Genomic DNA, 12,524 nt, shown 5'->3' on the forward strand with positions numbered 1-12,524 from the left:
TTAATTTTTAAAAATATGAAATAAAAACATTTAGAAATATTAAGCTTTACTTCATCACTTCTACTTACGTATCTTTGAACCACCTTAAAAACTAATTCCTAAAAGAATACTGAAATTTTTTAAAGCCAAAAACAGAGAATGTTATTTAAGAATTAATAACTGAATGTACGTTGACTCTTCAGTGGTCTTTCTCTGTTCCATGTTTTCTCTGGATGATAGATTATAGGATTCCTTATCATCTCCCCTCCTGGCTGTGTCAAGTATTTTAATTTTAGTTTTATTTTAGTTTAAAGTTAAATATGGTAGTAACTTGATTTATTCTCTATCATTTTATTAGCCAGATATTAGAAATTGGAAGATAAATATTAAATTATAACGCCATAGTAGAAAATCTTGCACACATTTAAAACCAAAGACCATGTATTTTTCATGTTTCTCCTCATTCCTTCTTCTGTAGGCATAGCAAAGATCCTATGAGAAATCAGTTAGAGATATATTCAGGGATTGTTGACTGCAACCATTTCCCAATGTGGCTTCAGGTCACTGGAAGAGAAAAGTATTTTCTTCCCTCTGGAGTCAAGGACCAAGTTACAGATGGCTGATAAAACCCATTATATGTTTTAACAGTGTTTGGTATTGGACTGACTCTTTACAAATCATTCCCATAATTGCTCATAAATAGTTTTCTTCCCTCCTAAAAACTCTGGATATTTTTAAGCATTACCATCTTTAGTAATTTCCAGCGCAGTGATGATTATGGTTCCATGAACTTTGGCTTTTTGTACCTGCTATTTAACACTCCCAAAGGCCAAGCCTCCATTACTTGGCTCCCAAAAGCCAAGTACTCCATTACTAAGCATCATTTGCTTATGGCCACATTTTCTCCTCAAACATGGCAACTGATTTTTTTCCCTCCTAACTTTGAAACCATTGCTCCAAAAATTTCAAGTGGAGAATCACTCGGGAATTTAAAGGAATGAGCTATTGACCCTTCAGAAAAAATTAATATCTTACCTGTTTCTCTAGAATCCAAATATAATTTTCTTTTTCTCAGTGTGTGATTTGTGGACTAGTAGATCACTTAATCTCTGATATTTAGGTGCTTAAATTATGAAAAGTGACGGTGATGCCTTCCTAATTGATTTTGTCATTATAATAGAGCTCACAGTTTGACTTTGCTTTTTATTGCTTAGCAGATCTCATATGAGTTTTCCTCATTCAGTTCTGGGTTAAAATAGCAAATCTCCCCAAACAGTACTTTGGTCCACTATATCAGTTTTTCTAAGAAATACTTCAGTATGCTCTAAATCTACAGTTACAGTAAGTGGCATTGGCTAGTGATTTGATTTGAGAATTGAGACTATGGTCTGGATTTACTCTTTATGCATTAACACAGGTCAAATGGACAGGGACTGTATTTTAAGTCAGTAATGGAAGGCTGAAGGCTGTCTTAAACCAATCATATCAGTTTTACCCATGACTGATTGATCCCTAGGGGCGGAGCCCTGTAAGCATTTCTCTTACATGAATGGACTCTATAGAGCCTGGAGTTTCATTCATAAAATGGAGATTGAAAGGACACACACACACACACACACACACACACACACACACACACTCTTTACTCTCTGGAATGTCCATTTATACAGAGCTGAAGGGTATAGTGTTCCATCAGCTGCTGCTTTTGCCAGTTGACTGGAAGTAATGATTAATGCTCATTGGTCCTGCCTGCATGTAACCTGACACTATTTATGGCCTTGCAGTGTTCCTAATGTATAGTGAATGAGAAGGCAACATTCTCAAATCAGAAACATAAACAGGAACTGGTGGGTCTGAATTCCATTCAAATATGTCATTTCAGCCACACAGTGTTTGTCTAACTGGGATTTTACAGGCAGGAAAGGGGGAAGGGAGGGATAATCTGCTTGTGAGTTGAACTAGCATGAAAAAAGGGAATTAGAATGGGGAGGGGGGGTGTACTTTTTTAGTGTAGGATTTTTAGTTTCTTTTTAAAGAAAACAACCAGGATGCTTAGGCCCAGAACTGCTTATTGCGAGTGGGTGAGATGAACATACCACTGTTTTCATATGTGCAACTAAGATTTGCAATTAAATGAGACAGTTGAAGGATGCGCGTTTGGATTTCTCCCTCTGTGTGTGTGTTTCATAAACGTGAACAAGAGAGGGAAGATAAATATTTATTTTTTACAAGTATATGTCTGAGTATATATTTTTAGGTTTAGAATATCGTTATAGAATATTTTACACTTAAAGGATCTCTATACTTAAGTGACTTAACTATGTAATAGTTTAAAGGGAGACTTTTTATTTCATAAAATATTTTTACCTAACATAGGCATAACCTAATTGAAATCTTTCCAAGGAATTTTTTTCAGATTAAATAGATTGTGGTTTTTATCATGGGTGTACATGTGTGTAAATTTTCTATTTAATTGCTTCTAATACAGTCTTGAAAATTTTACAAAGATAGCTATTCAAAAACACATGTGAAAAACAAAGCAAGGCAAAACTGAAAGAATGACACGCATATATCATTATGATTTATTTACTATTCTCTTAAGTTTAGAAAAGTATCTTTGAACATTCCATTCTGCTAACCCTTCTTTGCAGTGTGTGGGCCCTCACAGTTCACTGTTTTCATCCACATGTTTTTGTTATTCTTAGCATTAAAAAATAAAACCACCCACTTGGTATGACACTGGAAACATTATACTGAATCCTGGACCTGTTACCTATTTACTACTAATGTCATTTTGAGCATGTTTTGTTACCTCTTTTGTCCTCAGTTTCCTCATTCATGGAAAGGGGGAAATAATTCCTATACCTTTTGTGTTTTCGTGAGGATTAAATATGACTATGTTTGTAAAATTGCTAATATAGTGTTAGGGGTCTAGGCAATTAGAATAAGGATTTCTGTTGATATGATTTTATCTTAACTTCTAGAGATTTCCTCAGACTGTCGCTAGTTCTTGAATGAGGTGCCACTATTATAATATTTATAATACACTTCAGGGCTAAAGGATAGGACAAAATAAGAGAGATATTCTGATGTTAAAACAATCATATTGGGGCTTCCCTGGTGGCGCAGTGGTTGAGAGTCCGCCTGCCGATGCAGGGGACACGGGTTCGTGCCCCGGTCTGGGAGGATCCCACATGCCGCGGAGCGGCTGGGTCTGTGAGCCATGGCCGCTGAGCCTGCGCGTCCGGAGCCTGTGCTCCGCAGCGGGAGAGGCCACGGCAGTGAGAGGCCCGCATACCGCAAAAAAAAAAAAAAGAAAGAAAGAAAAAACAATCATATTGGGCTTCCCTGGTAGCGCAGTGGTTGAGAGTCCGCCTGCCGATGCAGGGCACACGGGTTCGTGCCCCGGTCCGGGAGGATCCCACATGCCGCGGAGCGGCTAGGCCCGTGAGCCATGGCCGCTGAGCCTGCGCGTCCGGAGCCTGTTTTCCGCAACGGGAGAGGCCACAACAGTGAGAGGCCCGTGTACCGCAAAAAAACAAAACAAGACAAACAAAAAACAATCATATTGTGCATAGCCAGCAAGATAGTGTACAATTATGCTGTTTCTGGCGTAGTGAAACAGTCGTACTGAACTTACTGCTAGTGTTATTCATGTTTAAAGCAAGGAGACTAAATCATCTGAATATTGAGGTGATCCAAGGAAAAATGAGTGAGAGGACAAAGCAATTCATGATGTATTTGTTTCAAATTGTGTAGGTTCCAGAAAGGGAACAATTCAGTATTGAAGCTCATCATGAAAAATTCCCCCACTTCAGCATTTTTTTTGTGGCCCGCTTTGGCAACTAATGGCATCTTTTCTCATATATATTTTTAAACTTCCGTTAATTGTCAGAGTGCAATAATATCTAATAAGTAGTCAAAGTTAAAATTGTGCTTATTTTGTGCAATTGTGTTTCCTATCATTGCAACTTTATTTTCAACTCTAACTTACTGAAACCTCCACAGGCTTGTAAAACTTGTAAAACTGTGAGCCAACTAGATCATAATAAGCTAATCCTCTTTGAATGTGGTGGTTATTTGTGTAGGATACTGTCCCCTGCAATAAAAAAAAAAAGCCAAAAAACCCAGATGCTTACAAGAGAAGTTTGTGGTTTCTTAGGTAAAATTCTATGCTGTTGTTTTAGGTTATATAGCCTTTAAGTTTTAAAAGCATCTGAACCCAGATAACTGTGTTACTTTTTTTTTCTTTTTCAAGGTTTTGCAAGCACTATTCTAGGCATACAAAGACTGACATAGTTCTCTTTCTGTCCTCAAAGTCTGTCAACAGTAGATTCAGTACATCTGATCTGTGGCAAAAGAAATATCTCTGCAGATTTTACATTATTTATATTCACAGTTTACTAAAAATCCTAATGACAAAGCTCCCATCTAAGTGTGAATGAAGTAATACCAAATGCATCACTCTCTTAAGATTTCAGCCACCTCCAACTTTTCTGCCTTCTTTACGTGTTTCAGTGACTAAGTTGTTATATTTATATAGAGCTTTTGTGACTGACAACAGATAGATCTTATAAAACTTGACTTAAAGCCTTCACACTTGAATTCAGACATATTAATACTGGGCCTTATTTTTTAGAGTTACTTACTTTCAGGTTTGTTCTATAAATAGCTTGTATGGGTGTAAAAAAAAATCCTCATGTTAGCATCCTTTTTAGAACACTTTATAAAATATATTTTCTTGATTAGTTACACGAAATCTCTTCATGTGGCAAGTAGAAATGCAGAGTAAAAGGATGTTACACTAGTATGTATGTGAAGACCTGTGCATTTAAATACCTCTTTATGAAGCTCATTTATTTATGCACTCTGGAAAACCTTTGGATTTTAAACATGAAACTGAATTTGCCAGGAAATGAGAAGAAACAAAAAACTTAAGTTTAAGAAAGACAAAACTTAGGCAAGATCTGTCATAATGCTCTTCTTTCTTGAATGAGATTGATGCGATTAGTTCTTGGTACAGCTCAGTATTTGTTTAGATGATAAATAAATGTCTTTGAAAACTTGTTTAAACTCCTGTGTTTACATTGAAATACACACACACACACACACACAAGCACATTTTTCACCAAGTACCTGTTAATTTCAGATGTATGTTGACACACACATTTTGGCCCTGGAGTTTTAATTTCCGCCATCATCATTATACCATAAACAAGTTTAGGTGGACTTGATCTTGTTACATCACCTCCTCAAGGAGTTAGTTAAGTGTGTAATCAATCCATCTCTGCAGTGTACACTCACATGAAAGCAAAATCACATTAAAATACAACATCAAACTTATTTCTATTTTACTGGGATTTCTCATTTACTCTCAGAGATTTGAATGCTTAATTAAGTTATCACACTGATTGTTTCTCCAGGAATTTAACTAGAAGCATCAAATGAAAGAAAGGTGCTTTTTCCCCCTTATTTAGAGTTTACAATCTGAAGTGTTTTCAGCTTCGTACACTATTTGATAACAAAGAATTTCAACAAATCATAGGGATGTCTCATACAACTGTGGCAAATAGTTTCTCTCTGATCCGGCCTGTTATAGGTCCTAGAAACTTTAGGCAAACCATGACCTGAAGAAGAAACTTCATCCTGTACTATGGGGCAACGCATATGCAAATCAGAAAAGTGCCTAGCAACTTCAAAACTGCACTTTGTGGGCAGACCTTTGGTAAAGCTTCCCAAATCAGTATTATGTTTCCCAATACAGTTTTAAAATGCAAGTCAAGAAACAGCTTTTTAGTTTCATACTTGCTTATCTTAATTTAAAGGAAATTTTAACTGCGTTACTAAAGGTGAAGACTAATCAAATCAGGTAGTTTAGTGTGTTAGTTTACTTCTTCTTAACTTCCGCCACAGTGACTATGACTAGCGCATTAAAATGACAACAGTGCTTTGCTGCTTTGAATTTTTGCAGCATATTAGATCAGCTTTCATCACCATGAACTCATCTGTGACAAATTATAGGCAGTTTAGTTTCTGCAAGCTGATTTGGCCCCATCCTAAGGTCATGCTGAAGAGCTCTTTGATCCATAAGTTTCCAAATAATAAAAAACAATCCTTTACCCTAAATTAAATATACATAATTCAATTTACAGATTGAATTTAAAACTTTTTAGACTAAAGCCATTTAGCATCAAATATCAGGGAGTAATACTGTAAAAAGAAGCTCAAAAGAGGTACCTCCAAATATTTTGAAAATATAATGGAGCTTCTCACTTAAACCTTATAAATTTATAATGAATTTAAAATCAATATATTTTAAATATCATAGGTTAATAGATTTATGAAGAATATTACTGAATAAGTACACGAATAAGCAATGTCAACCATCTCAATAGATACATGATTTAAGAATAGCAAATTAAGTTACAAAAATAATTTTGATATGTAATTATTTCTAGTTCTAAGTACGGTGATTCACACAGTTTAAATACTTGTGAGGTTCACTTAAAAGTAGATTCTGTTAGTAATAAGTACCTTATATTGAATCCTGAGTGTTAGCAGAAAGTGGGCAGAATGTTGCCCGTGGCTTACTCCATATGGTCTTCCAAAAACCCTTTGAAGGAAATCACTGTTATTCCCATTTTACAGATGTGAAGGTTGAGAGTTAAGAGGTGTTAAAAAACTAACAAAATGTTATACTCCCATAAAATATCAGAACTGAGATTCAAAACCAGGTCTCTTAGATGACAAGGTGAACGTTTGTAATCACTGCTGACTAATGATCCTAAGATTATAATCATGGATGCATATTAAGACAGTGTAAATATGCTCTCATCTTAACGTTTGTGAACAGGATAAACTGCAGCTTATTATTGTCACTGAATTATGTAAGTTTTATTTCATGGATAAACATAAACGAATACGTATGAAATGCCTCCATTCCCTGCTACAAAACATTTCCCTTTGAAGTCGCCACTTAGCTAGTTTGGATCTGAGTTGAGCATTTAGCAAAAGTTAAAATGTAATGCCAAACTTCATTGGTTGGATTTTTTATTAGATAAGGTAGAAATGAAAGCAGCAGGCAATTTAATTAGCAGTAATTTTTCTGGGCAAGTCATTACTTTGATGAACTTCAGAGCAACGTTTATGGCTCCTAATTAACCATGTTAGTCATTTGATTGAATAATCACTTTGGAAATGTTTCTACAATTTGATTAGAGTCTGACCCACTCGGATGGTCATAAATTAACTGATATCGCTTTAGGATAACATGACTTTCGTTACTTTAGGGGAGTAAACTTCTCTTAGCCATATTTTTTTCAGGCTTCTCTGGACCATACAGAGGGCACCGATTTTAAAGATAGACTGGACTTAAACGATGCTGGCCAAGTGTCTCAATTCCAAGAGCTAGATGTTAATTTTATTTACTCTGGGGTGTAATCAATAGTATTAAGAACTGGCATAATCACAAATATATTCTCATGTATGCATTTTTTTTCTAAATTGCTGTTCAGTGCTTTTTTGTTGAGCCTTTGGAAACGTAATGGAGGCTGCGGCGTTAGCCATATTTTATGTCATTAATTTACGATGAATTTTAAATCAGTATACTTTAAATGTCATAGAATAATAAGTAGAATTTATGAATAATATTACAGAGTAAGTACAACAGAAACCAATAAATCAGCTAGTTCAATAGACACGAGTATTAGTGAAATTATCCATCGAATCCTATCTTTGATGTCAAATGTCTAGTTTTCCAGGATTATGATGATTTCATATGATGTTAGGGGCACTTTTAGAAGCCGACCCTTCAACTTTGAATAGTGGGTTTCTCAGAAACGCTTGCATTTTCTTTCTTCCGCTTTTTCTCCCCCTTTGGGGAGGAAACTACATTTAGTCACGCTAAATATATAATAGAGTTTAACCTATACATTTCCTAGCTGCCTCCAGAGCCAGCCAGCTGTTTTTACAGCCACACTCCAGCTGGGCAGCAGTCAGTAAAAGTATTTTGTGGCAGGGTGTCAACATTGGTACAACAAAATGCTTGCCTCTAAGCAGCTGCGGAGCTGATGGCAGAGTCATTAACACTCTCCTTTCCAGGCCCAGCTGCCTGAGGGAACTTACGCCTTGGTAATAAATCAAAATAACATGAAAAATTAATTTGAAGTACCATTGGTTAAAGAGTTGGGATAAAATGCATTGCTAATCATTTGTTAACCCAGAAGATCAACTCCACTGCAACCCTATTGTAAGCACTGATATCAGGAAGCACGGTTTAACCCTGTAGGGTCAGAATTATATACTACGTAATACTTTATATAAAGAAGGCACAATGTAATAAAGTGTTTGAAAATGAGTTTTACACTATTTTCGGCTTGTAAGCTATTGATTGCCACATACTTTTCAATATTACTGCTATTAGGGATCGCCATTAAGCTATTTTTGACTAAAACCACATAAGATAAGCTTTTTTCTGTGAAATAATATCTCATATTTTGGTTGATATTTATCACTAGAAAAAATTTTAGAACATCAGGTAGACTTTAAAAATGGAACATTCCAGACCAAGAAAGAATGACATCTGGGCTAAACAGTGCTCATTATCTATTACAGCATGAAAAGTCTATAGATGGATAGTTAAAGAGAGATAAGGGCCTTTGGATTCCCATTCATTTAAATGTTATTACTTGTTCAGAAGTTAAGTACTTACTACAAGTGGTGGAAAGGAAGATATATTCTTATATTAAATAGCACACTTGTCGTATATATTTTATACATTTAGTTATGTACATGTTTTTTAAAAAACTTAAGTAATACATACAGAAGATAGAATCAACTTAATCACATGTGTATATATTCCTGTGGAACCTATATATGTTATATGTAGGGTTGGGCCCAGGTTTTTGGTACCTAAAACTTATAAAATTTGGGGAACCCTCTGAAACAAAAGGAAAAGGAAATGACATATACAAAATTAGGCATAGGATTTCAGTAGGGCTCTTGCAAGTAGAGGGTCTTGAGGTTGAAACTACACTCTCTTCACCATGAATAGACCTCTGGTTATGTGAGTGAACTTCTATATTCAGAGTTAAATAACTAGGGACGATAACAGACTCAGATAACATCTCACCCAACCCTTTGTTTTATATAAACTTAGACACAAAATGGCTTATCTAAAGTCATCTAGCTTTATTAGTAGTAAATGAAGGACTTGAATTTTAATCTTTTGTCTCTTAATCTATATATCTTTCCTTTTCCCCATATCTAAAGCTACTAAACACATTAGATACACAACCATCACTATGACTCAAGTTTAACCATTAACCAAGTTTATTTTCTCAGGGATGAGTTAACTTGTTCACGCAGGCAAGGCCTCACTCTTAAGGTAACAATGGTGTTTGCTAAAAAGTTGTTGGATTTCTCTTTTATAGCCTCACTGGATTTGAATCTGACCTGTGGGCTTAACAAAATGAAAAGCCAGTCTTGTTTCTATCTGAAGAAAAAAGGGCAGTCACCTTACTAGGCTGGAGTAATTTTAAGAGATATAACAATTTCGTCTTCTCATAATAATTTCTAGCCAGTGTTCATGAAATAAACTATGAATGAGTCTTTTATTGATCTTTGCTTTGGATGACATCGAGTATACAAAGTTATTCCATACATGTCCTGAAATATTTTTTAAGTCATGACACTGTTTGAGGACACAATCACATTTATGCAGGGTTGCTGGTAAAACCACCTTTACTTTATTAAGGTTGGTGTGGGTAAAACTTTGAATTCACCTGCCTGTTCAGGAGAATCAGTATCCACCATGGTATGCTTCTCATCCTTAAGTTTCTTGTGTGGGCCCTGCCTGAAATGTTAACTATGTGTTGACAAGTTCCCCTCAAGAGACTCGTGTCAGTTTCTGTTACTTTTCCTTTCTGCACTCTGTCCACTGATAACAGCACATTTGCAGCTCCAGACATCTTTGACCGCTGTTGTTTCCTCTTGCAGAAGTGCCTAGCTGCCACTCCATTTATATGAGGCAAGAAGGCTTCCTGGCTCATCCCAGCAGAACAGAAGTTAAGTTTTCCACTATTGAAATTCTTGTAAATACCTGTCAACATAATTGGACATCCTAAGGATGCTGTCAGATTATCATTATATTACATGGGGAAAATCACTTATGTCCACTAAACCATTATTTTAAAACTTTTCTTTTTAAAGTAAAAGGAAGATTTTTCAGGTCATGATCTCTTATATTTGGTTGTTAACATGAGTCATGTGCATATAAACAGCTGAAAAGTGGACTTCTCTGTTCTTTTTTGCCAGCAACCACATCCTTTTGAAAGAGAACGTGTGCTTTTATAAGATCACCTTACCTTACTGCTTTCTACTGAAGTGTATCTTTTAGGAATTTTCAGTTTTGCTTTAGAGACCTAAGTCATTGTTTTGAAATAAAGCACCGTTGATTTAAATACATTCACCTTTAAATATCCTAGATTTTACATTTTGGGACAAGTAATTGTTAAGAATGGACTTTCACAGAAGAGACTTAGAAAAGGAGTTTTCTGTTGTGGATGTGTTATGGTAACCATGGGGGGAAAGTTTTGTTCTAATGGGCATGATACCTGCAAAGTAATGAATGAAAATGATTTTATCTGGATAGACTCCCCTTTAAAGTATTTCCGGAATTATGTGCATGGTCCTTGATGTCAACACTATGTATCTTCAGTGAATGACTTAGATCCATCCTTCTAGGTTGAGTCCAGCATTGGTTGTTTTGTTTAAATAACATTAATAGAAGTAAATCCCCATGTTTAAAGGATAGTATTATGAGATGGTAAATCCAGAAAATATGAGGCCAAAAATTTTGCACAAATGCAATATAATTATTGTTGCTATTTTTAATATTATGTACCTACCACAGAGACCAATACTTTTGAGAAATAAAACTGTGACTAAACTATGGGAAATTTCTTCCTGGTGATGAAAGATAACAGCAATTAAATGAAGGTCCCACAGTCAAGGATATTTGGGGGAGAAAATGATTGTGAAAAGCTGTCAATTTATTTTGCATTTTTCCTGTGGACTTAGTTATGTTCCAGCAAAAAAGGGAAGTTTTTTTTAACTGCCTTGGCTATTGAAGATGAAAACATGAGAAAGTTAACCTAGCTAAATATTTCTGCAAAGAAGTAAGGGGGTAAACCGTACCTGTTTCAGTTCCTCACGGTCATAATGCAAGGTACATGGCAGTAATTCACTCTGATTTCCCTCTCATCTCGTTGAATAACAAAACTTGGAAGAAAATGGAAAAGGAAACGATACGTTGTACATCCCAGGTTTGCCAGTGTTTACGTAAGCTCTATGCTTTGGTTAGTAATAATATAAATTGCTAACTCTCATGTATTACCATGTGCTAGGCAGTGTTCTAAGGCTGCATATATTAAATCATGTAATCCTCACAACAACCCTATAAGGTAGATGCTTTGTTATCATTCACATTTTATAGATGAGGAGACTGAGGCACAGAGGTTAAATAATGTGTCCAAGGTCACGGAGTGGAAGAGTAGAAGAGTCCTTTTCTACCTCCGTTTTTGCGTTAATGGTTATATTTTGATTTATTTGTGAGTGTTATTTCTGTCATGAGTAAATGTATTTCATTTCCCCCCACAGGCTGCATGTTTGAAAAGGGCCCCAGGCAGTTTTATGATGACACCTGTGTTGTCCCAGAGAAATTCGATGGTAGGTTTTTCATTGTGTATCAAGTTTTGATTTCTGTAAGAGGACGAGGAGAGATCACCTTCGCCTCTCCTGAAAGCAGTCAACATCGCTACTTAACGATCTTTATGCCCGTCACTTACGATGCACTCAAGTCTCGCTAAACTTTGCCTCTTATAAATTCCCTTTCCTTTGCCCATTAAGAAGCTTTTTCCTTTGTCCTATGAGAGATCCCATTTTTAGAGTTAGACAGAGTGTCATTCTTGCTGGGCTTTATGTAGAATAAGGGGGCCCTTTCCATTGCCCGGCTGAGGACATGCAGCTTGTTGCTTGAGATTTACTGAGAGCTGATCCCGTAATTAACAAAGCAGAGGAGAAAGCGTGCTACTGTGGATGCATGGATGACTAATGCAGGCTCTTGCCTTTTATTGTTCACGAAAACATGCATTATGGAACACGGGAACAATACAGCTGCCCATTTAGTTAGTGATTGTGAGTCCTCCTTTTTTGTTTTTCCCCTGGGAAGATGTTCATTACTAATGTGACATTACTTTGTAATTGCTTCAGATGGAGTTAAGAAAGCATCACTCTTTTTTTGTTTTGTTTTGTTTTTGCGGTACGCGGGCCTCTCACTGTTGTGGCCTCTCCCGTTGCGGAGCACAGGCTCCGGACACGCAGGCTCAGCGGCCATGGCTCACGGGCCCAGCCGCTCCACGGCATGTGGGATCTTTCCGGACCGGGGCCCAAACCCGTGTCCCCTGCATCGGCAGGTGGACTCTCAACCACTGCGCCACCAGGGAAGCCCTGCATCACTCTTTTAATATCACTTGCTGTGGCAATGA

At 36.4% G+C, this 12,524-nt stretch overlaps 1 protein-coding gene across 3 annotated transcripts in view; it reads left to right on the forward strand.

Moving 5' to 3' along the window:
- ETV1 (ETS variant transcription factor 1) overlaps window positions 1-12,524 on the forward strand; it is a 93,211-nt gene that overhangs the window by 66,467 nt on the left and 14,220 nt on the right. For all 3 annotated transcript variants that reach the window (XM_079931643.1, XM_079931642.1, XM_079931644.1), the window contains 2 exons: window positions 9,976-10,042; window positions 11,636-11,706. In XM_079931643.1, the coding sequence (XP_079787769.1) occupies window positions 9,976-10,042; window positions 11,636-11,706 (138 nt within the window). The remainder of the gene's footprint in view (window positions 1-9,975; window positions 10,043-11,635; window positions 11,707-12,524) is intronic.

The sequence above is a fragment of the Stenella coeruleoalba genome (assembly GCF_951394435.1).
Source record: "Stenella coeruleoalba genome assembly, chromosome: 9".
NCBI lineage: Eukaryota > Metazoa > Chordata > Mammalia > Artiodactyla > Delphinidae > Stenella > Stenella coeruleoalba.